Source organism: Neopelma chrysocephalum, unplaced genomic scaffold, assembly GCF_003984885.1.
Source record: "Neopelma chrysocephalum unplaced genomic scaffold, ASM398488v2 Primary Assembly neopelma1_64, whole genome shotgun sequence".
In the NCBI taxonomy this organism is placed as follows: Eukaryota; Metazoa; Chordata; class Aves; order Passeriformes; family Pipridae; genus Neopelma; species Neopelma chrysocephalum.
The window spans coordinates 6,331,934-6,357,274 of NW_020897721.1; the positions used below are offsets into that span (position 1 = coordinate 6,331,934).

Consider the following 25,341-nt stretch of genomic DNA (forward strand, 5'->3'; position numbering starts at 1 on the left):
GGAGGGGGGGCGGGGGGGGGGGGGATCGCGAGGGGTCCAGCAGCTGCGCGAGCGCCGGGGGGCGCCGCTGAGAGGGCCGCGGGGGTCACGTGGGGCGAGGGTGGGGGGGAAGCGGGGACCGGGGGGTGGCAAAGAGCGCAGAGCCGCGCGCGGATCTCGCGTGGTTTGGTTCCTGGCCGCGGGGGCGCGCCTGGGAGCGGGGGCTGCCGGGAGCGCGCACGGAGCGAAAGGCAGAGGTGGCGGCGGCGGCGCTCGGTGAGTGCGGGATGGGCCGCGGGGCGCGCGCGGGGCCCGGCGGCGGAGCCTCCCCTCCGCCGGAGCGCGGCGGTGCCCCGGGCGGGGCTGTCACCGGGTGCCCGCCGTGTGGCGCGGGGAACGACGCGAGCGGCGTTCCGGGGGAGCCGCCCTGGCGGGAGGGCCTCGGGCTGCGGGGCCGTTGGGCCGCGGGCAGGGCCGGCTCCCTGCCCGGCCCGTCCCGCCCCGCCGGGGCCCCGCGGGCGCGGCCGCGCTCGCTCCGAACGGCCCTGGAGCGGTTCCACAGCTCGGCCACACGGGACGGGCTGTTCCTGCCTCCTGTTTGTGGACTCGCTGCTGTTGTACGCGCTTTGTAATTAGGGGGATTTCCCTCTCGGCTGCGCCAGCACAGGCTGTAGTGAAAAACTGAGGGCAGTAATGCTTTAATCTGGGCCGTGTTTAGGTCCTGTGACCCGCTGGGGATGGACTGTCCTGCTGAATACGGGTGACGGTCTTGCAAAGGCTTCACATCTAGATAAGGTCGCGGAATATCCACTTAGCAGTCGTAGAAGTAGAGGCCAAATAATACTGGAGCGGAGCTGCTGTGGACTGCTTTCTGTACCCTTCTGAGGAGGTGCTTTACAGTTTTAAAATAATATTCATCGAACTGTTGCTTCTTCGTGGGCTCTTGCTTTATATAAATATCATACTTTTTTTTTTTTTAAGTGTACGTGCTTGTAAACTGAAGCACGTCAGGCCTCTTCCAACCTAAATGAGCGTGTTTTCTTTGCTGTCAGTACTTAAAAATTTTTATCTTGAACTTTGCCTGGTTTTGGGCTGTGGGCACGGAGGGAGCGGCTCCTGAATTCGCATAAGAAAATGCATCTCGCTGTCTTCTCTTTCAGCCAGCCTTGTTCCATCCTCCTTGGTAGTTCCGTGCTGCCTTAAGGTGATAATAAATGGGATCATTTTAATGACCTTTAGTCACGGGGCTGCTGAGGTCAGATTATCCAGTTCAGGTAACTCAGTTTTGAAGTATCATAGCTCAAAAAGGTCTTAAGAGTAATATATTCCACGAAGTAAAAGCTCCTACGGGCTTCTAGGCAGATTACAGTGCATAATTAAAGCCAGGTGAAGCTTGCTGCTTATGATATTTTTGCTAAAAAGGCCTGTTCATAAGAGTTACCATATACTTTCCATTAACGCAGCTGTGTTAGCTGGAGGTGGGGCAGAGGGGGGGAGGAAGGAAAGCAAAATCAGGTTTGGAAAATGGGAATTTAATTTTTATGCTTGACTCTTTCCTGCTATTTCCAAGCAATAGTTTGACCTTGAATTATTTTTCGGTCTCTGTGTTATTGAGAGCGTGGCTTTGTGTTCCAGCCGCGCTATGCAAATAAATAAGTGGAGCAGCAGCAGTTGATGATGATGCATTGAAGCCACTAGTGGCCACTGGCTATGTCTTTTGTGGCTCTTCACTGACTGCTAAACCACGTGGAGCATCCGTGTGCTCTGCTTTTTATTGTTACAAAACGTGCTGGTGATTCTTTGCGAGGTGAGACAAGCCAGTAGCTGTGTGACACTAATGATTTTTAAGGGGTACTCTTGTACCATAAGTGGTCTAGTTGCATTCATAATGAGAGAATGTTAATTTTGGATTTTTTTAATCGGCTTTTTACTACTGTTTGAGGTGATGCTTCGTTTGAAAGCTCGGGGTGGTATTTAGTAAGATTCCTCGATCTTCTCAGTCCTTGAAATCACTGTATTTTTTAGGCTTTATAGAAAGAGCATGAAATTTAGCAAACTGAAGAAGAGAAGGTGTGTAACACATCTTAGGGCATGGTACACTATATAAATACTTTGCCTTTATTTTCCCTGTTCCTAAGTTGATCTAATGACCTTTATTAGCAGTTACAGAGTTTACTTTTCTCTGTATTTCTAATGATGGCGCTTAGAACCTACCTGCTAGAAAACCACGTCTCTTAAGCACTCTTGTCTCCATTTCCCTTTATCAAATGATACTTCTGTTGGGAAAAATATCCTTATGGGATTAATTCTTTAATCTCTTAATGGAGTGGGGTGAGGATCTAAACCCTTAACAATGCTGACTGCAATATTCAAGTGCTTTGCTGACTTGTTGCAGCAGCACACACCAGGATATTCTGTTTTCTAACTTGCAGAAGTTGCTCGTTGCCTGTTTTCTCCAATCTGCCTTCTAAGAAATTAAATGTCCTAGATTTGCAGTAGTTTGCACTGGGCTGCTGGAGCATGAGAACTTTGCTTTTGCTGTTTAAAATAAGCTTCACTCCATACAGTAACTCATTCTTACCAAAGAAGGATGTACAGTAATCTGTCACCTTTCAGAATTTTAATAATTAGTAGGCAATATAAGAAGTAACAGAATATGGAGTTTTAAAAGGTCTTACGGTGTTTCTTTTGGAGATTGTAGAAGCATGACTTTGTTAACTGACTTAACTGGATTATGACATCTGTCATGGTTTCCAGGCCATAGTTGTTTTTTTGGGTAATCATCAGACTACAGTGTTCTGGTAGATGGGTTTACTGAGGAACAGGTAGCTTAAATGAAAAATCTGACAAGTCAGAAAACTTATGTGTCGTGTGGGTTGTCACAGACTTAAGTAATGGAGGGTTCTGGGGAAAAATATTATCAAATATCGTGTATGGAAGAATCCTTACTTCTGCCAAGAAGTCCTTAGGGTATTTATAAATTAGCTAATTCAGATATTGCAAAAACATCGATATGAAAGTGTGGAACTGCCCAAAATCCTCTGCATAAGCAAAGCCTGTTTATGACCCTGCCAAAGGTCTCCTTAATGGTACCAGGAACCATTTCTTTCAAGACTGCTGTTACCTTTTGGTCTTGTCACCACGGATCAAAGTTAAAGTGAATTTTTAGGGGAAAAAAGCCCCAAACAACCCAACAACTGAACAGAACTCGATGCATTCGGGCGCTGAGGTGGCTTTGCTTCTGCAGAGGGTTTTGAAGAAGTGCTCCTGGTCTGTGAGGATCAGAGGATCACCACTGGCAGGGCTGGACATCTGCCTGCTCTGCTTTCTGCAAGTCATTGCTGCCAGGGGGAAATCTGCAGTTGGGTCCTGATGATTTCATCCCTGTGGCAGATACAGATCGATAGGTTCAGATCCTGTCAGATGCTACTCCTGCACCGGCCAAAGGTGTTCAGAATCTGCAACATTACCAGTAGAAAACTCCCTTAAGTAGCTGCAAAGAGGAGATTTAACATGTGGGCTGTATCCAAACAACTGTTGATCTGTCAGGAGCTTTCATATTTACTGCATGTGCACTGAGGTAGTAATTGCAAATTTCAGATCCACGATTTGGATAACTTTAAAAAAAACCCAACCAACCAACCTTCAAATTTTTGGTATTTTAGGTTTACATTTAGTCATGCTGGATTTTTTTAGCAAAAAGCTTTAATCTGTTAAATCTTTGAAGAGAAACTGTGTGAATATTGTAGATTCCTTAGAGCTTTTTCCTTTCACGTTTTACTCTCGCGAATCTTATTTCCTGTGTATTTGAGTTCAAATTTTGACTGGGTCACAGAAGGCTCTCAAACTGCATTAGGCCACAGTTGCTTTGGGTGTGTCAAATATAGGAGGATAAATCAGAGAACACTCACTTTTTCCTTAAATCCAGCTGCAGTGAGACAGTGTGGATCAGCATATAGAGGGAATGTGGTGTGAAAGGCAGCTGGATAATATTAGTCAGCATGATAAGTGTCATCAGTGCTCAGCTCGGACTTGTTTGAGGGGGCTGGATGTTTTTGTGGGGATGTCATGGGAAGGGAAGCTTGGAGAGCACACAGATTTTGTTTGCTGTTAACATCTGCAAAACTCCTCCCACGTGGGGGAGAAGTGTGAAGGGCCCTGCTTGGAATGAGCTGGGCATGGAAGCTGCATCTGAATGGGGATTAAGAAAGGCAGAGATGGGGATTGAGGGATTTTGAAAGGGAGAACAAATGAATAATGCAGAAGTAGCTGTAGAGGGTGGAAGTGTCTTTAAATATCCCTCTTTCAGCAGAGCGCTGAAGAATGTGCATTCAAGTCCTATTAATAAGCCTGTAAATACTTTTTAAAATTAAGGCAGAATTAATGTTCAAAATTGTCATCTTGAAGTGGGAAAAGCTTGATTACTTTGAAGAGGTTGGGGCACTTCCCTGTTGCATAGGCCTGATCCCTCTTAGTATTCTGATGCTGTTTAATTAAGCTCACAACTGTATTTGTTAATTTGTGAGTCAGAAAATCTTATTTTTAATCACATTGTGCATCTATCACAAGGCAAATTAAAAAGTAGAAATGTAAATCTTTTCTGAGACTGAGGAAGGAAAAATGGAAGAGATGATTTAGAAACTCTAAATTACTAATCCCTTCAGTCCATAAAACCGTGATTATGACAAGCTTATCTCAACTGAAAATCTTCTTAAACTTTATTGTAAGGGTCACATGCATGTTTTGGGAAAAATAAATGTTTGCAGTGATTAGCAATGCTACATAGGCTTAGAAAGGGATGAGTGTTGCTGGCTTAATCTCAAATATCACTGTAAAAAAATCAGTCCTTGTTGATAATTCGACTTGATGTGAAGGGCAAGAAAACAGGAGATTGTGTAAGCTTAGCTTAAAAAAAAAAACATACTTGAAAATCTGTTGACTATGGATTGGTGTTTTCTGCAGAGAACAGGGAAAGGAGATCTTTGACTTTCCTTTAACAGGTTGTTGTGTGTTAGGATTATGTCCTGTGAGTGGACTGATTCTGTGTGATGTTTGGATTAAAATTTTTCATTTCCATCACTATTTACTTGCAGCTTTCCTCTAATTCATCACTGGGTTTTGTACTGATTTTTTTTTTTTTTTAGAAAGAGCAGGGAAAAGGTAAACAGAAAGTCCGTGACTTTCTGCAGTGACGTGTCTTTCTAGGACTTACTACTATGCAAAGTCAGAACTTAAACGAGGGAAAATTTTCATGGAACTGTGCTTTTTTATAGTCTCTTAGTAGAATAGATGCTGAAATTTGCAGAACACCTGGATATTTTTCTGCTGAATTGTTCATCTTCCCATGTTGTACCTTGTTCACCTCTTAGCTGGGTGTACACCATTTAATCTAGAGGAATAAAGTAATTTAAGATATTAATTTCAACATAGATCTATTAAACTCTTCCCTTCCATCTCCTTTTCTCAGAACTCTCCTAAGCTGACAAAGTGGGGGGAAACAACTGTGAAATGTAATTTAGCTACGGGATGTGGTTGGAACATTTGAAAGATTATTCAGCAACTATTTTGACTTCTATTACAGCATATTGTGGTTAATATAACTAGGGCTGCCTGTATTTCTGCCTTCTGTAGGTGAACTGCAGTATAATCTTATTGACATGCTCTCTTTTCAGGTTGAACAGAGTTGTTCTGACATCTCCTGTTCAAATAATTCTCTTTATACAACAGTTCAGGGCCTGTGTTTTCAGCCGTGCTTGTAAAACTGGCTGCATGAATCAGAGCAGCTGGGTGGGATTTTGACGGGCACACTCTGGAAAAAGCATCCAGTGTGACCATCTCCTTTTGCTTATGTAAGAACAGAGTGATCACATGGGCACAGCAAAAATGTGTGCAGTTCCTTATTTGGGAATGCATTAATAACCTTCGTCCTGTCCGAGTGTAATGGCAATTAAAACCGGTGCAATGTGGCTGAGTGGCTTTTCCAAGTGGATTTATGGGGTTTGCAGTTCTTCTCTTCATCAAGGCTGAAAAAAATAGCTTATTTTCTACTGGAAACTATTAATTTCTGTCATTGTTACAGAGGAAAAAACCCCACAAGTAGAGTTAGGATAGGGACTGTGCAAGCATCTTCCACATATCTTCACCCTTTCCCCTCTTACATGTGAGCTGTATGAATTAGTATCATGGTTATTTAGTAGTTTCTCCCAGCTGTTATGTTTACTGGTAGCTTTTTTATTATGTCAGAAAGAAATCTAATGCTTTTGCAAGGAGACATGACTTCTGTTGGTTCCTCAATTATGGACCATGACTGAAGTACTGATAAAACTCTCCATGAGCCCATCAGCCTTCGGTGTAAACCTGTAGAGTCTGTTCATCACGAGGAAAATATTTCTATAATGTGTTATGTTCCACTGATGAATGTTCCAAACTGGCACTGTGGTGGTTTTTTTTTTAAATAGAACAAATCCAAAAACTTGATGATCGGCTGAGAACCATTGGAAAGACAGACTTCAGGTTCAGATCAGGTCCCATCTGAGTCATGCCAGTGCCAGCTTCACAGAGATTTTTTTTTTCCAGGAGCTAACCTGTGAGGACTGTCTTTATTCTACAGGTGCTGCTTTGCTGAGACAACAGGTTTTTAATTATATATATTATTTGATGGAAGAAACCTCTTAGAATTACTTTGCTATAAGTGAAGGAATTGCAACCATGGTTAGGGTAAATTGTTCTAAGTGATAATACTCTCCCTTTTCTACAGATGAAAGGCTAGAAGAAGAGCTGTATTATTCTGCTTCCACTGAAATAGTTATTAAATGAAACACTCTGCCGGTCCAAATTGTGAGAAAAATCTCATTTATTAAATTTAGAAAGACGGCAAAAGTTTGCAAAACAAAAGGAATAAAACAAAAAGGAAAAATTAATTACAACACGTGTTGGGTGTCCTAGGCATGCAGGATTCCCAGGAACACCTTCCAATTCAAAAGTGTGAATTCAAAAGTGTGATTTTTCTCGCATAATGTTTCCTGGATGAGGGAGCACTAACTTCGTGAGGGGTATAGAAATAAACGCATTTTAAATGCCCTTAAAACACCTTCTTTTGTTGCAGTTTCTTGAAGGAAACTCAGCAAGGATTGTTGTGGAAACTAGTGCTATTTTTCCATTGTCCTTTTGCTGTTAATCAGTACATAGCACTACTGTGAGGTCACAGAAGTTCTCCTACCCCAGGATTCATTTGGTGGAAGAGCTGGGAGGGAGCCAGTGGCAGTTCCCGGGGTCTGAGCTTGCCTGGCCTTGTGTCCAGTCTGAGCTGGCCCCGAGCAAATGTTCCTTTGGATGGTGCCAGCTGGCCCTGGCCTGGGGGCTGCACAATGCTGGCCTGCACGAGGAGCTTCTGGATGAAATGGCCACTCTGCCCCTGCATTTTTAGGGAAATTTTTGCCCCTTTTGTGGGGCTGAATCCATTGACTGGGAATCTTGAATTAAGCCTCACTTTTACTGAAAACAGGAATAATGGAAACATCTTTACAGGCGTTACTAAATACGTGTGCTTATTGTAAACACCCCTCTTTATCACTGAGGTGGAAAACAATACAGATACACTTCTCATGGTTTTATTTTTCAAGGTTTGTATAGTAAACTGATCTGCAGGCAGACAAATAAGACTAGGGGTCTACACATTTTTTTTTTAATATGTTTTTTATGATCTGACATGCCTGCTTTGGCTTCTCTGTTGAGAAACGTGCGGTGCATCTGTTCTGTGGTATTTTTTCAGTGTCCCACTGACACCATTATTGAGTTTCCAGGGTCCTTTGGCAGAGACTTCCATCACTTGTAGAACTTCTTCATTTTATTGTTTAAATTGGTTCCTGCTGGTTACACTTAGTGGTTCTGGCTTAAATGGGTGTAGAACGTGAATGGTTCAGCCTCCTCCTTTCTCCATCATTTGTAGACCCTGCAGACCTCTGTGACTTCTGTGTCTGAAGAATTCAAACCTTCCCAGTTGTTTCTTATGTGCAAACATTTATGTATCTTTGATTGTCTTCTATAGTCCTCTGAACATTTTTTAAAAGATATTATATGTGGTATACTGTTAATGCTGAGAAAATAGTGTAGCATGGAAGCCTGTGACTATATATAAAGCATATGTATGATTAATAAATCTTATGTGATGGGTTTTAATAACATATTCAGAGTCTGAGTGTGTTGGCATTTGAGCATCTGAAAGACTTCTGTTGCAGCAGTATGTTTTCTTAAAACAATTACCAGAAGGACTGTAAAACTTGATACAATCTCATAAAAAGCAACTAATCTTGGAAAGAAACTGAATATATACAAAGTGTTAAGCTGTTCATCATATTAAATATCTTGTTATATAATCAGCATGGGAAGGTTGGTGGCATGGGAGTCAGAAACCTGACTAGTACAGTGTGATAAATGTGTGATTAAGTCTAACTCTTCATTTGCAAATGGGCTGTTTCAGGAATTCCCTGGGGCTTGGAGAAATCCCTGAGTGATAGCCATCAGAGCCAAAAGCAGTTAAACAAAAATCCAGGCTTTTTATATGTTTTACTTGAAGGGGAAACTTCGGCTACTGTTTTTTTTTCTCCTTTCTTTGCCTCAGACTGGAAACTTAATAGTAAATTGTGCAGAACTTGTCAAAATTGAACATTTTCTTGGAGGAAACAGGGCTTCAGCTTCCTTATGAACCGGGAAGATATTTCTCCTTACCAACACAGAATGCTTTCCGTATAGATATTTACAGAATTATGCATGGCAACACTTAACTGCTTGGAGTTCGTAGCAGTGTGGTAAATAGGTGTAGTCAGTGATGGGAGGGAACCTGTGAAATGTTCTGCATGACTGGCATTGTTCCTGCTTGACCAATCAACTGGAATAAGAGTCCTTTTACAGAAGCTACGTGGGTGGGAATTCACCGAAAATCTAAGTAAGGAGTTGAAAAGCACTCGTGGAATCTGTATTCTTTCAGAAGAGGGAAGCCTTAATCTGTGGATGAAAATACTTTCTGTGTGGCTTTGTGTGGCCACACTTGGGATGTTTCCTTTTGTGTTTCTCGTGCTGTCTGGTACTTGACAGTTGATGTAAAGTAGTTGCTGGCGTTCCCAAGAGGGAGTTGGTTGCCTTTTCATCAGTGGCTGAGCCCTGAGATCGTTCCTGACTTGCAGGAGGCTGTTCTGTCCCTCCTGGCGGTGCGAAGGTAAAATGGGGAAGGTTCATCCACGTCTGTGTTTGTTCTTCAGCTGATGTAGAGATTGGGACTTAGTAGACAGGAATCAGGTATGAGAAAAACAATTTCTTTATGTTAATGACATTTTAAGTTTGCTGTGCTGTGATGAGGGTTCAGAGTCCATGTGTTAGTAGTGTCTTGTTAAGGATAACTGTAACCATGTAGATACGAAATCTACTTGATTAGTTTTTCTTCTTTTTCTATTATTTTATGTATTTCTGCATAGGTCGTTGTGTAAATGTGGTGGCAATAATAATTTTCTGGAGAACCCAACCCTACAACTTAATAGTAACAAACTGTAGTAAGTTTTAAAGTGTAGGTATGGTGGACATTGTCAGCTGTGCACAGCATTTCTAACTATTGGTTTATTGTTACAAAAAGCAATAAGAAAAATAAAACTAACTTCATAAATTATTTGCTGACAGCACCTGCTGTCTTGTCATGCAGATTTTTCCAAGTAAAACAGAAGGCTGCATGAATCACAGGCTTAAAATTTCATTTTGATGGTTCAAAAGTGGGAACAGTATATCTCTGGGTGATAGCAGTGTGCCTTTTTGAGATTTAACACTTGAACTTGAGCTGTAAATTCATGTAGACTTTGGAATACATATTTAAAGTAAGCTTTTCCACCTCAGACCTTAAAAACATGTCCTTTGGCCTGTTGGCATGGGCAGAACTTCATGCATGTTCCAGTAATACTATAAACATTGTTTTGAGACAGATACTGCCAATAAAAAGTAGAAAATATAGGACTGATGTAACTTAAATATAATTATTTAATCGTATGTTTTTATGTGGCATTTCACTTTCTTTGTTGATTATTTATTTAGAGGTAAAATCAGCCCCAGAATTCTTATGTGAAGTTAACTTTTTACTTCCATCCCAGTTAGCAGCATGTCCCACAGACAGCTGAGGAAGAATTTAATAAATTTGGTGGTAACTGGCATATGAAGTGTGTGACTTAATTAAGCTTTTCTTTCAGGGTAATTGCTTAGAAAGCACTGTTATGCTCTACAGGTTTCACTTGGAGTTTTCTGTCAGCTATATAAAAAAAATCAACTAATTGTTGCTTCTGTTGTAAACTCCATAATTTATTTCTGAATATGATACCAACTACTGAATAGTTCTGTAGTGAAACTAAGGAATTCATGAATGGGGTTTGCATGTACAAGGTCTTAGTATAAAGTGTATAAAAAGTATAAACACAGCTGACAGTGAAAGATGGTGGGGAGAAGAGTCATTGTCAAAATGTTTTTTTTTCTTTTTTCTTCCCTGGGAAAATAATGGATGATCTTACAAGAAACTTTATGATTGTGTATGGGTGTGCTTTCTTCAAACCATCATAGACAAATATAAACTTATTCCATTCATTACTGTGGGTTTGCAAATATTATGATACTTAATTGTGGAAGCTTTTCCTGGGGAGGGATTTGGCTCCTCTGCCTTGACATTTACGTGCACATGTGTATTTATAGTTGTGATCTGTCTGGAATTTGCCTTTGTGGTTTTGTTTGCTCTTTAACTTGTTCTGTGATCCAGTCCTGTCGTTCTCAGTTTTGTTTCTGAGGTTTAATAGGTGAGGAATGCAGAAGAAATGGCTTAATTTAAAGATAATATTGAACACTGGACTGTTCACTTTCTCATTGCATAACAAGAGTACCATGACATTACCCTGAAGTAACTTCTGAGAACAGGAAGACACGTCTGAGGCTGCCTGGTTTCGCAGAAAATGGTTTTCCAGAATTAACTATGAGCAAAAGCTGCAGAGATACCTTTTGATACTGGAGTGCTGATGATAACATTTTTCTGTGTCTGCTGAAATGGAATGTAGCTGTTGTATTTGAAGGCTGTGTAAACAAAGAACTGATGATATAAATGGTTGAGTCATAACTGATTTATCAGTCAGAGATGTAGTAGAATTAGGAAGAAAGCTTTTGGATGGTGACGGTTTTTATCTTCAAACATAATTGTTTTTGAGGTGGTTTCACAGCCAACTGGATTTGTATGTCCAAAAAGGTACTTAGGAGCAAACTCAATCAAGTCTTAGGTTATGGGCTGACTGATTGATAGGTTGGTAGTTCACTGACTTGCTTCTGGGAGGCTCCAGTAAGTTCCAGAGTAAGTTCCAGGGCACGGTGCTGCTCCCAGCTCAGGGCAGGGCTTGGTGCTTGGAATGCTGCCCAAACCAACCACATCCCAGCCCCACCCCTCCTGCCAGTGAAAGGTGAAAGTCCACGCCCAAGGGGAGCACACATCCAGTGTGCCAGTCAGAACTGGGCACCAGCAGGGCTGCAAACACTGCAGGGCCCTCAGGGACATGGCACGAGGTGCCAACCTCTGCAGGCAGGGGTGGCTGAAATGCAGGGGCTCTGGAAGTGGCCTTATGACAAAATGCCCTGTGGGGGTTTCCAGGTTCTGCTACAAAAGAGGAGGACAACAAGGTAGAAATGCAGAAACTTGTAAAGAACAAAATAATCCTATAAAGGAGTTCAGCTGTAGTAGGTAGTGACCTTATCTGGGTTTGGGGGGGACACTTATTTAGGCATTGAAACAAAAAGTATTCCAGCATATTGGAAGCAAAATCTTTTCTCAGACTAGAAGAGTTTTCCTAGGTGTATATGGTAACAGGGAAGACAGAACTGTAGCAGTAAAACTAAATATTTACTTGTACTTTATTAAGGCTGTTTTGTTTCCTGTTTACCTGTGCTTATTCGGAGGGACTGCAGTGCCAGAGGTCCTTGTTGAGGACAGTACATGAAGGCTTTTCCTTTTCTTTTGATAATAATTCTGAGGAGGAATATGGGATAAAATAACAAAATGAGCAGTAAAGAATTGCAAATATCAGATATTTAGAGTTCCGAAAATCTGTGATTTATTATCTTTAAGAGAGAAGATTGAAAGATATAAAAACTTACCACATTTAGCAGATGGATTTCACTGTCTGAAGTAGTGCTGGTATGATCAGATGTACCCAAATTGTAATTAGCATGATTAGAAGATGTCCATCTTGTGCACACTTTTAACAATAATTAACATTAAAAGAAAGTTTTCCCTACTTCTAAGAGAGTCATATCTCTCTGTTACAAGTTGTTTAAAGAACTCAATAAGCACATGAGAGGAACTGCAGCCTACACGTATTTCCAAAAGATCTCTGGTTGTAGAGGAAAAGGAAGGTCTCAATATTATGGGAAATATAAGGAATATGCTTTCTGGAAGGAGATGTTTCAGTTACCCATTGACTCTTAGAAGATCTGAGATTCCAGGCTATAAATTCATTCTGACATGAAGATCTCGTGCAGGGCAGGAAGTAATGTAGTCATTGCTGTACATCCCACTCAGAATCTCAAGTAATTTAGTTTTTAGAGAATATCTTACATAATTAGGGTATAACTCAGCACTTGGGCCAGAATAGCATGTCCCCCTCTGTAGGGAGAGCAAGGATGCCTGAACACTGAGTCACTGTGATTGTCAGCAAACAGTCCCTGGGTGACTTTGTTACAGAATTTGTTCTGTAAGGATTGAAAATTAAGGTGAGGAAACTTTTGATTTAAGGAGAAATCCTCATTATTGTGGCTTTTAACGTAGCCTATGAAATTAAACAATATATTTTACAAAAGAAGGGGAGAGGATGGGTCACTAAGGCCTCCTTATTGCACTGCTTGAATATTCTTTTGATACTTTAAAGGAGACACATGTGTTTAATGTAATATTGTCAAAAGGTTAAAACGTGTAAGTGCAGTAGCTCCTTAGGGAGTGGGACTGTGCTTCCCATGGAATCTGCTGAAGTCCTGTTGTAATTCCAGCTGGTGACCTGTTGCTTTCAGAACTCCACAGCGGAGAAAATTTAGAATTTAGGATGTGGGTTTCGCAGACTTTATCTGAAATACTAACTGTAAATTAACTAAAGTAGGACTTCCAAAATAAGGATGAGAAGGGTGATTTAGAGCTTTATTCCATGTGGAACTCAGCAACAGCTTCCTCCTTCAGCTGTAAAGATAATTGATTCTGTAACCTTGTGGCTCCCAGTGTGCCAAAAATGCCAGTAAGTCCTGAGAGATTTGGTGGCAAGGGGAGCTGATTCCTACTTTCAGTACCCTTTGGCCTCTGTTACATTTGAAATAATATCTACATATATGCAAAAGTTCTTGCTTTCTCAAATAATCTGGTGAAGTCTTGGCTTTATTCAGTCTTCATCTTTTCTACCCCTATTCCAAAGGGGAATATAAAAAGCCCCCAATAAATAATTAAGCAAATCCTGGATACACTGGAGGGAATGTGGTAAATTCTATTACAGAAATTGGGAAACAACAGATGTGATGTGAGGATTAGGGGGAATGACACAAGTTTAAAAAGAGAAAGAAAAGGTACAGCTCTTCTTCTAGTACTCTCTGGTTAAGGAGACATTTCCTGTCTCTTCTGATCAGCCCCTTTTAAGTTAGAGCAGGTTCTAAAAAACAACTTCACATATAATGCTCCCTGAGTCAGAGGATTAATGGGTTTTATTGTTACAAGGAAGGCAGTTGAGTTTAGTTGTCTTCATAGTAATAACTTCATAATTGAACCTAGAAATGTCTTCATATGGGTAACTTCTAGATATGACCAAAGCTGGTGTGTTTTAATACTTTGTTCCAGGGAGGAGTAATTTTTCAAGCTTCATTAATCAGTCTTGAAGTTTATTCCCCTACTGATGAGCAGGGATAGTTTCTTGACCTGTAGCTTTTAGCAGAGATACAAAAGAAATCTTGCAGGCTAAAACTTCATAGCATTTTCCCTACAGAGCATGAGAAATACTTCAGTAGTAAAACTTGCACTGGATGTTGTAAAACAAATGCATAAGAACCAGGTGTTTTTCTGTTACTAACATCTCATCAGAGGAAAAGTATTGCTGTACTTGTCTAATAATCTCGATGTTTCCTCTTCTGTAGAAGAAGGCTGTGGTAGTACAGTTTTGTACAGTTTTGGTCTGTTTTAATTTAGTGGTTCGAGTTGTGGTAAACAAAGTGGTATTTTTTGCTCCGATTCATTCTTTTCTGCTTAATAGTCCGTGACTGCAGTCAGCCATGGATTTTATTGTTAAAGAAATGAAGTTTGTGGTTTATTTGGGTGTAAAACACTTGCTAGCCTTTGCTGGAAAGGGTACAGATGCCCGTTGATATATTTGGAAGGCAGTTCTGTCCAACTGTCTCTATAGAAACAGTGAAGTAAAACGCTATAATTACTTCCTCTGGGCCGCTGCAGTTCTCTCTCTCTCTTGGGGGTACTCAGTGTTTCGGGCTGGACTCTGTTGGTGAAAGGCCCTGTTGTGTCACTCTGATTTAACCTTTTACACTTTGGTGGCTGGGGAAGGGAGGAAAAAAAAAGAAGGGAGAAAATAGCAGCGAGCTCTGGGTGTGCGGCGCAGGCGCGGGAGCTGGAGCTGGGCCAGCGGGGAAGTGACGTCCGCGATTATTTGTGGTTCTAGAAAGAGCCGAGACACGTCGTGGGCATGGGAGGACTCTGAAGAGGGCTGTGCCTGCTGGGTGTAATCATTTATAAATGAGCTCCGGGGGAGGGAAGGAGATACGGGAGAAGCTGCCCAGCCTTTCTAGATGGATCGGAGAGTTGGCTGATTTACGGCGGGGCCGTTTGTTTGGATTCCGGGTTTGATTTGTGTTTTTCCTTCTCTAGCATCTCCACCGTGCTGAGACACTGGACGCTGCTTTCTTTGATAGCGAGGAAAATCTGAACTCCTCCGACACTCAGGATGGGGAAAGATTATTATTCTATCCTGGGAATTGAAAAAGGGGCTTCTGACGAGGATATCAAAAAGGCTTACAGGAAACAAGCGCTGAAATGGCATCCGGATAAGAACAAATCTCCCCACGCAGAAGAAAAATTCAAAGAGGTTGCAGAAGCTTATGAAGTGCTGAGTGATCCCAAAAAGAGAGACATTTATGATCAGTTTGGGGAGGAAGGTATGTATGTCTCTGTATTACTTTGAGCAGTCACTTTCTTTATGTGGAATGAAGCAAAACATAGAGGAAAACACAGTATGTGTTGATTTTTAGGCAGTGTATTTGGCTCGTCAGTTTTTGAAATGTAAAATGCATTGCTGGGTTTTAATGCTGATACAGTTTTACTTTCTTATTTTAATTTTTTTTTTTATTTTATAAATCCCAAATACTTGATGGGCAAAAAGTTACTGAACAGAAGTTTATATCGCTCATAAATAGCTTTCTGGATCTTTTACCTTGCCAGAGCGCTTTTGAGATGCAGTTCAAAAGAGATGTATTCTTTTTTTATATTTCTGCCTGAGGGCAATCTGCTTGATCTAGGCAAGGCAGTCCTTCTGAGCAGAAGCCCAGGTGTCCAGTCCGTAGTTGTCCTTGGCTTTGTGCCTGGAGAGGAAAGAATTTGGCTGATGTCATGAAATACCAGAACAATTTTTTAGCTTTAATTGTAAACAGTGATAACATGCCAAGAGAATGAGGTCTCAGAAATGTCATATTTAGCCTAAAATGGTTATCTGGAGAGGATGGCTTTTTTTTTATTTTTGACCAACATGACTTTCAGTCTTGTGATTGAGCAACAGAGGAAGTCATTAACATCCCTTGCCATAAATGTATGGTATCAGAAATTCCATATGGAATAATGGCTTCCTTTGTGACAATTGTCTGTTCGTTGCTGTTCACTCAGGGCCGTGTGTTTTACTATTATACAGGAGGACACTGAAGTAATTTGTTACCATTATAAAGGAGGCACTTTGGGGCAAGGTACAAAGTATGAATTTTTAGAGTGGTGAATCTGGAGATATCTCCTGATGCCTCAGTTGCTCTCTGAGCTCTTCAGTTGCATCTGAGAGTGTAATTAGTAGTTGTGAGGGAAAGGCAGAGGGTTGGGTTTTGTGGGAAGGAGGAAAGGCTGTGTTTATACAGCCAGGAACTTGATGTACTTTCAAGACCTTTTGGCCAGCTGTTCCAGGAGGTGTCCTTCTGCTCTCACACATTGAATCCCCTGATCTACTTGTTTGACATTAACAGTGCTGTGACAGAAGGATTTACTACGTGGTGCTGAGTACTTTTGATATGATCTGGTATTGAGATGGGGAAGGCATTCTGATGTCTTACTTGGATACTGTTGGTACCTGATATTTAACTTATGCATGAAAGGTCTAGAACACTGAGACAAAAAACCCCAACAAACTTTCCTCCTTCAAATTTAAGGTTTAGGGAATCCTGCTTCATTAAGGCCTTCACATTTTTGTGGCTGTGGAGGCAGGAGAGCAGCTGTAGTTCTGAGTTGGTCTAAGATCAAAACCAAAAAAACCCAACATTGTGAGTTTAGAAATAAAAGTCTCTTAAGAAGGCTTTCAGTCTTTTTATCTTAAATGTTTGAGAAAGTATCCTGAAATGGTCAGAGCACTGTTAAGAGGAAATAAAATACTTGATTGCCTGTTGGGGAAGAGGCGTTGAAGAAAATTGATTTTTAGCTGGGTTTGGAATGGGAGCACAGGAAGTACAAGGGACTGTTCAGAGAGAATTGTACAGGAAGTCTTAGCAGGAAGGAACAAGATGTAGATCTCTCCTTGTGGGAGATTGAATAGATACAACAAAGCTGTTGAGAAACTTTTGATTTTTTTTTTTGCACAGAGACAGTGATAGTGTGTACAAGATTTTTGTACCCAAGTGGATCTTAGTAAGTTCTCAGATGTTTTTATTTGTAGCTGCTTTGTTACTGAAAATGCATTGCAGGAAAACAGAGGTAAAACTAATTAACACTGAATTAATGCTGAGCTATAGAGACTGTGGGAAATGTTGCATATGTGAGAGTGCATGATTTTCCCCAGAAGTGACCTTGTGGAAGGTTGCAATTCCCTACAGACTTTGCAGAACAAGAAGAGATCAATTCAAGCAGACCTGTCCTCTGCTAATTCGTTAAAATAACTAGTTTAAATCCCATGAAATAAAATTGGCAGTGTAAGAATACCCGCTCTTCTGAAGTCCTTCTAGAGCTTCAGAAACTTTGTTGCTGTTCAAGCTATTGAATTACTGGTTGGTGCTTCCTATTCTCATAGTGAGTCCTCATTGAAAGGAGACCTTTGACTCTGCTGTGAATATCTTTTTGACTCATCAGTTCTGCTGTCATTACACTCGACAGTAGGAAAGCTTGTACTAATACTCATTTTGGTTTTAACTTTGCTGATTTGTCTCCTTTAGGTCTGAAAGGAGGAGCTGGAGGATCTGATGGACAGGGCGGTACCTTCCGGTACTCCTTCCACGGAGACCCACACGCTACATTTGCAGCTTTCTTTGGGGGCACAAATCCTTTTGAGATCTTCTTTGGAAGGAGGATGCCTGGTGGCAGAGACACTGAAGACATGGAGGTGGATGGTGATCCCTTTGGATCCTTCACTACCTTCAGCATGAATGGTTTTCCAAGGGAAAGGAATACAGTTGGCAGCCAGTTACGGCGTAAACAGGATCCCCCTGTGATCCATGAACTCAAAGTGTCACTGGAAGAGATCTACCACGGCAGCACGAAAAGAATGAGGATTTCACGGAAAAGGCTCAACCCAGATGGCAGAAGTGTCCGAACAGAGGACAAAATCCTGACCATCGAGATAAAAAGAGGGTGGAAAGAAGGCACCAAAATCACTTTTCCGAAAGAAGGCGATGAAACCCCCAACACGATTCCAGCTGATATTGTTTTTATCATTAAAGATAAACCTCACGCTCATTTCAAGAGAGATGGATCAAACATTATCTACCCTGTTAAGATCAGTTTAAGGGAGGTGAGTTTCTCTTTTGGTGGAGCTCTAAATGTTTGAAGTTGTTACAAATGATACAATGGCTAAAAGCTGCATGGCAACTGTGAAGTTTTAGGATTTGGGTTTGGGGTGTCTTTTTTTAATTAGAGTTTTGCTTTTGTCAACGTGTGGCTGAAGAGCACACTTATTTATAGCTGTGTTGATAAAAATGGAGTATTATTTCCAAGCAGTTTACTGTAGAGGTGGAAGGGTAAGAGTACAGGTTGATATGTCTTAAATCTTCAGACATTACCTTTCTAGCTAATGATGTATTAGGCAGAAGTGACAGACACGTTAACAAATCCTATATAAAATGCTCCTTGCTGCTGGGATATGATTGCTATTTCTGTAGGATAAAGCAGAAATGCCTTAAGTATTTTCGTTGCCAGCAAATTCAAAGTCTCCCTTTTTATGTCATGAGTTATTTCAGTGTGATTTCAAACTACATAGAGATTGATTTCATGAAGATAAATAATTGTGAACAGGTGTAAGAGGAGCTATATATAACAACAAAAATGGTATAGCTTTTTAAAATTCCATTCCAAGTCAAAACATACTGGCTTTCTGAAGGAAAAGTCAGAAAGGCAACTTCAGAGTTCTTAAGAGTCTGGAGCCTCAACATAACCATCATTTAAAAGATAATGTGGTTGTGTGTAATGTAGTTTTTCTTCTTAATTAGTATCAGGTTAAGAAGTAAACTCTTGCTTGCATTATAAGCTCTTTGTGTACATTAAGCTCCCTTCTTAAAGGATTCTGAACTAAAATAGGTGTGAACTGGGGTGAAGCACTTGAAGTAGTATGAGGGAGGGAGAAAAGACTGTTTAATGTTAATGTGGGTAATACAGTTTCTTCATAGATAAAAACCTATTTAGACTCATTACATTGTTATGTAAATTGGACATTATCAGTGTAGACTCAGTGTGCTGAATCAAGTGAAGCTGGAGGAATCAAAATCTTATTATCAGAGATCCTAGTACTGAAAACAAACTGTTGGATTAAGCAGGAGGTCTAATGTTTTAATTTTGGTGCACTAAAATAATAGTTATTCTTTGAGTATCACAAATATTCACTGAACACAGCTCTGAAATTGGATATGTTATTGCTTATAGACACTCAGATGTCGTTCTGCAATTTGATACATGTTGATAGTGTATTAGAATAAACCCCTGTGCAATGTAAACACACAAAAAATGAAATGGAATTCTGAATTTCCAACGGCAACTTAGAAGACTGACATCTCTAGAGAAGTGTGAGGGAGGATTTCCACTATTATTTGATGAAATCTTTGAAGGACATATAAGCTCAATTAACCTCCAGGGGCCATTGTGTGAGATTTGTAAATTCAGTGATTGAAACCTTCTCTTTTTAAAAGAGGAACACTATATTTGAATTTTGACATCTCAGTAGTGCACACTAGAAACGCAGTTTAGGATTTTAGTCACTTCTAAATAATCTAAATTCATTTGTAGGTACAAAAGAAGTTCTGACCAATTTGTTTTTCTCGTGTTACGCTCTTTTTTAGGCGTTGTGTGGCAGCTCTTTCAACGTGCCAACCATAGAAGGAAGAACCATCCCCATGACAGTAAACGAAGTGGTAAAGCCTGGGATGAGAAGAAGAATTATAGGATATGGTTTGCCACTTCCCAAAAATCCTGACCAACGTGGAGACTTAATTATAGAGTTTGAAGTAATTTTCCCAGATAACATTTCTCCAGCATCAAAAGAAGTACTTAGGCGAAATCTTCCAGTTTCATAAAATGGAAGACTGTGTATATGTCAACAGATTAAAATAGGACACTGGAAATGCAGAAGACTGGCAAGTCTGTGCTTTAAAAGTGCAATCTGTAACAACTAGTGGAATCTTTGTTTCTTTTTGTTTTGTGGGATGGGTGGGGGGGGAATACTGTAATGCTGCATGAGAAGAAAAGGGTTCAAGTACAAGTCATACAGGTGAATTCTGCAGTAAAATTTACAGGGAAAACCACTCATTTTGTTTTAATCTTCCTAATCAGCAAAATTTATTCATTATTTTGCTTAATATAAAATGCAGTAATTTTTTTACAAAGCCAGTGCATATTTCTGATACAGTACTTGAGCCTCCAAGTACTTTATTTCTTATATCCTTACCCTATCTGTAACATTACACATTTATACAAAAGTTGGAGATAGTAGTAGACGTACACAAATGTATAAACATTTAAAAGAGCAAAACACGAAAGAGATCATTTTAGTTTGTTGCCTTCCACTGCACAAAGCATAGGCTGGAAAAATCAGGTTGGATTCCTGAACCTCCCCCCAGTGCAATGAAAGCCTCCTCTTTATTGCCCCAGGAATGTCAGGACTGCACTGTGAGTCCAGCAAAGGGCAGGTGGATTGAGGAGCCAGAGGAGCCATTTGCTGTGGGACAGTTCCTCAGCCTTCAGGCAGCACAGCAAGAAGGGATTCCACAAGTAACAAGTGGGCCTGATGGGGCAGGGGAGCTGGTGACAAGTACCACGGAGAAGGCTGAGTTACTCTGTGCCTTCTTTGCATCAGTCTCTACCAGTAAAACAAGCAGTGAGGAATTGCAGGTCCCTGAGACCAGAGGGGAAGTCTGGAAGCTTGGCAGTGGAGGACCAGGTTAGGGTGCACTTGAACTGGAAGTCTGTGAGTCTGACAGGTTGCACCCCAGAGTTGAGGAGCTGGTTAATGCCATTGCAAAGCCACTCTTACTTACTTTTGGTCATGGAGATTGAGAGATGTTCCAGTAGAATGGAAAAGAGAAAATACCACTTCTCAAGAGGAACAAGAAGAAAGTTAGTCAGCTTCATCTCAAGCCATGGTAAGGTGATGGAAAAAAATCCCCCTGGAATGCATTTCCAGAAGGTGATCAGGAATATTCAGCATCAATGTACAGTCGAGAAATCTTGCTTGACCAATCTCATTGCCATCTCCAGTGAGCTTTGGGGATGTCAGGAGAACAGTCCACGTTGTTTGCCTTCTCCATCTGCAGGCAGACTCATAAAGTACAGGTTAGATGAAGTGGAAAGTGAGGTGGATTTAAAAGCTGGCCAGATGAGTGGGCACAGGGGCCTGTAATCTGTGGCACAAAGTCCAGATGGAGGCAAGTCAATCCTCGTGTACCCTATGGCTCAGTACTGGGGCCAATACTGTTCAGCATCATTAACAACCTGAATTATGGGATGGAGTTTCCAAATCATATAAAACGTGGGAGGAGTGGCTGATGTACTGCCTTTCAAAGGGACCTCAACAGGCTGGAGAACTGGACAGAGGATTCTCACAAAGTTCAGCCAAGGGGGAATGCAAAGTCTTACTCCCTGAGGAGCAGCAAACTCAGCAGGCTGACTGTGAGCCAGCAGTGCAGCCTTGTGGCAACAAAGGCCAAAGCTTTGGTAGCAGATGGAAGGAGATGATCTCTGTCAGCCCTGAGGAGGATACAGCTCGAGTACTGGACTGCCCAGTCCTTGGAAGATACAAATTTAGTGGAGTGGCTCTAGCACAGAACCGTGTATGAGAGGCTGGGAGAGCTGGAGCTCTTCAGCTTGGGGGAGATCTTGGTACCTGACGTGAGGGAATGAAGGTGGAGGAGCCAGGCTCTTCTCAGTAGCTCTCAGTGACAGGACTAAAGGGACACAAGTTAATACACAGGGGATTCCATCTGAACACAAGGAAACACTTTTCTACCGAGAGGATGGTCAGACACTGGAATGGGTTGCCCAGAGAGGGTGAGGAGTTGCCATCCCTGGAGATAACCTGAGTGGACATGGTCCTGGGCAGCTGCTCCAGCTGACCATGCACGAGCTGGGGTGTTGGACTATGTCATGCCAAGAGGTTTCTTGCCTCCTAAATCATTCTGTGAACTTGGACTTGGCACTTTTCACCAGACAGTGCTCTGAGCCATGTTCTGCAAAGGAGGCTTGGCCCAAAGATGGGGGGTACTCGTGACAACAGCCTGGGGAGCAGGTCTATGCTGGAGTGGAAAGCTGCACAAAGGACCCTCTGAGAGCATTTGGCTTGGGCAGGTGTTCAAAGATCACGCTGATCTCAAGTATTCATTATTTTCAAAGGCCAAATTTTACTCCCTTGAAGAAGAAGGAAGAGCCCAGGTCCTAAGGAGAGTTTGCCTAAAACACAAAGTGGGATAGGGGTTGCCCATAAACTTTCATATGCTTGAACCGAGTCTTTTTTGAATACAAAATGAGTTAGTTGTCTTTATAGTTAAAAAGATGCATAGAGAGATGGAGAGCCCTCTGTAATAGTCTAGTTTTATAATACAGTAATAGGGCTGGTTCCCTTGATTGTGGCATGGTATTGGTGAAAGAAATGCCTTGTGGGCATGCTTTATTACTTGAGTTTAAAACCATAATACAGTGCTTTAACAATACTTTCAAAGGGGTTTTTTTGTTGTTGTTGTTTTTTTCATAAGAAAATGTGTAAGATTTGCTGTCAGCCTTTTGCCTGTGGAAATTTAGAAGTTACCTGCTCTCTTAGGTAGCTTAAGAAATAGCAGTGTTACATATGTGATTCTCTGTAGGAAAGTAAATCATATGGAAGTTGGGATTTAATTTACAATAACTGCTTATTGAGCACAAAAAGAATCCCATTTCTGTCCCTCAAAGGAGTAGAATTTCTGGGAGATATTGTTCAAATCAATTTTTCGACTGCAGATCTCTCCATGCTGAATCAGTTAGTTGTAGTTCTAAATCCTACAGGAAGGAAACAATTGCTGGAGCAGTATCACAAAGAAAAAAAACTGCTGCTGCTTAGTGCTTCTGCATATTGTTAACACTATATATTGTTTGTTCAAAAATTTCCATTTCAGTATGTTCCGTATTGCATTTCTTACGTGGTTTTTAAGTAAAAAGTGTAAAGTTGGTTTTTAACATTCTCTTATGTTTTGTTATGATGGCAAATGCTACAAGCGACACGACTTCAAAAGCATATCATCCTAAAATACCTGTTTGTCAGTTTAAAAGCTAATAGAGCCGAGCATTTTGTAATCCAGGATCTTGTAATGATAGTCCAACTTGTAAAAAAAAAAATGTTACAGCAACTAGGACTATTTTTTGTAACTATCTTCAGGCAAGAGGAGTAGTGTTAAATTGAAGAATTGCAGTATCTGGTGTATTTAGAGGTGTATATAGATTATATATATATATGTATAGCAAACTAAACTTTTCCAACTGTTTTCAAGCTCAAAATATAAAACTTATAGGACTGGTATGAAATAAATGCTTGTATTTCTTTTCTTATGGAGAGTTAACAAAGTATATGTTTCAGAAAACAGCATGTAGAATTACTTCAAAATATGAGAGGAAGCATTAATATCTAATCCAGGATTCACAAAAAATAATATTTTTCTAATCAAAAATGTGCTTAAAAGCTATGTTTTAAAACCCACTTGATTATTTAATAAAGGCTACTTGGGAGAAGGAAGCAAATATTCAGTCACCTACTATATTTGTAACTACTGAAATACATGGAAATAAAATGGTCATTCATGAAGTTGGGATGAGGAGGATTTTTGGTCTCCTGGAGGCTGCTCAGGTGCCATTGAAAGTAAGAGTCATTTAGTTACTTTGAAGTTCATCCAGCAAGTCTGTGAAAAACTCTGCTTCTAAAGATCCTTTTTTAATCTCCCTACCATCAGTCTTTAGAGTAACCTCAAGCTGTTGGAAAGTAGGGCAAAGCTGCCTTACAGCCATTCCTCCTTTCTGCCATGCAGTGGAACTCGGATTGCTCCACAGCGGCATTCTGATGTCCTGAGGGGACTGGGATTCCCCTCTCCTGCTGAGCCAGTGTTGTATTAGCTGTGCTGAAAGCTTGTTGAAGCCTGTTTGTGGCTTGTTGAACAAATTTACTCTGTTCTTTTCTAGCCTGTGCCTCTTATGTGCTAATCTGACTCACTGGTAACATACTTGGGTAAAACGGGTTTTACTCTACCAGTGAAATTTTCTGTAATTTAAGGTGAAATTCTGTGCACATGAATTCGTCTGCTAGACCTAAAAAATAGATGGACATGCTATGCAAATGTCATTGAGTTAATTTTCCTTTTCAGTCAGTAAATGCTAGTCCTCTTTTGCAGCTGACTTGAATAGTTTTTATTACGTTGCTTAGTGAACAAATCCTATAGAACCAGGCTATTCATCATAAGGTCTCTCACTGGCACACAAACTGGGCAAACAGCAACACTAATCTCCTCAGGAAGTACAGAATCTCAGCTCTTCATTTGTCAAATTGCTCAGCAATGGACTTTTACATGGCACGATTTTTTTCCTTCAGGCTTCTCCATTTAATTGTTCTATTATTTAAGGAGTGAAAGTAGAGATCTACTGTTGATCCCCTTGGGCATAGAAGGTATAAGTGCCCCGTGCTTGTTTTGTTTCCCTGCAATTACTGCCTTCCCCAAGGGAGGAGCTCTGCAACAACAATCTTGTTAGTCAAGCCTGATTGCTTTATCGAGGGCAGATTACCATGTTCACAGCCCTGCTGCCTTACATTCAAACAACTCCAAACCCCACCCAGCCAGCCGTCAAATAACAGATAGATACATCATGTATAGTGAAACACTCTATATACTGATAGTGGCATTTCGTGTCCAGTAATGTGACTGTTTGATTCCACATACATTCTCCACAAACTTCATGGCTCTTGCATGCCAGGATTCTCACATCCCTTAGGGGTGAGAAACTGAAGAATGTGATAATCTGTAGTGTGCAATATACTCAGGATAAAAGGATGACACCCTTTTCTTTTTTTTTTTTTTTTTAAGTACATGGTTTGTTTTTCATTCCAAAACCAAGGCTAAATTTGTATGTTCTAGGCACTCTCTGATTAGATGCGCTCAGAACTTTTGACTCTGGGTTGCCTCATAGTAATTCATTCTCTGTGCCTGCCTGGTCTGACTCCACGTGCCAGAATCCTTTTTCTCTGCAATGGTTTGTGTTTCTTATTCTGAAAGATGATATGGTAAGGCAGTGCTGCTTCTTTCTGCAGCTTCATAGCTAATTCCTTTAGAGGTGCTGGATGTTACCTCGTGAAATTTGCACTCTTCACATCTGGAGTGGATTCAGTACTCCAGTGGAAACGATTCCACTGAGGTGAGTGTAGTTTGGAGCACAGCTGTCTCCTGTAAGGTGAACATCTAACTGAAGAATACATTCCTCTATTCCATGGTAGAAAAGGAAACACTTCAAACCTATTAAATGTTACACTTTTCCAATATTTCTGTGTTAATTCTCAGTGTGTCAAAGCTGGAAATAAGAAGGCTCTTAAACTTTGCTTATATGGCTGTTGCTTTATTAACCCTTAAAGATTCATAGATATTCTATGT

General features: G+C 40.9%; 1 protein-coding gene across 6 annotated transcripts; it reads left to right on the forward strand.

Annotated features, from left to right (window-relative positions):
• The first annotated feature begins 142 nt into the window (after window positions 1–142).
• On the forward strand, window positions 143–23,513 carry DNAJB4 (DnaJ heat shock protein family (Hsp40) member B4). Of its 6 annotated transcripts, none has more exons than XM_027683037.1 (5): window positions 143–255; window positions 1,140–1,253; window positions 14,891–15,177; window positions 17,419–17,993; window positions 19,531–23,513. In XM_027683037.1, exons 3-5 carry the CDS (start codon window positions 14,967–14,969, stop codon window positions 19,762–19,764), a joined length of 1,020 nt encoding a protein of 339 aa, XP_027538838.1. In that variant the 5' UTR covers window positions 143–255; window positions 1,140–1,253; window positions 14,891–14,966; the 3' UTR covers window positions 19,765–23,513. The 6 variants fall into 6 exon arrangements, with proteins under 6 accessions (XP_027538838.1, XP_027538840.1, XP_027538839.1 ...); XM_027683038.1 differs by lacking the exon at window positions 143–255 and adding an exon at window positions 489–596; XM_027683039.1 differs by lacking the exon at window positions 1,140–1,253 and having other exon boundaries at window positions 178–255.
• Window positions 23,514–25,341: the final 1,828 nt, after the last annotated feature.

What these genes read in the sequence shown, in the direction of transcription:
- DNAJB4 (XM_027683037.1), top strand. Translation starts at nt 14,967, where the DNA reads ATGGGGAAAGATTATTATTCTATCCTGGGAATTGAAAAAGGGGCTTCT. An exon ending in TGATCAGTTTGGGGAGGAAG is followed by an intron (nt 15,178 to 17,418) that starts GTATGTATGTCT and finishes TGTCTCCTTTAG; the next exon opens with GTCTGAAAGGAGGAGCTGGA. An exon ending in TTAAGATCAGTTTAAGGGAG is followed by an intron (nt 17,994 to 19,530) that starts GTGAGTTTCTCT and finishes GCTCTTTTTTAG; the next exon opens with GCGTTGTGTGGCAGCTCTTT.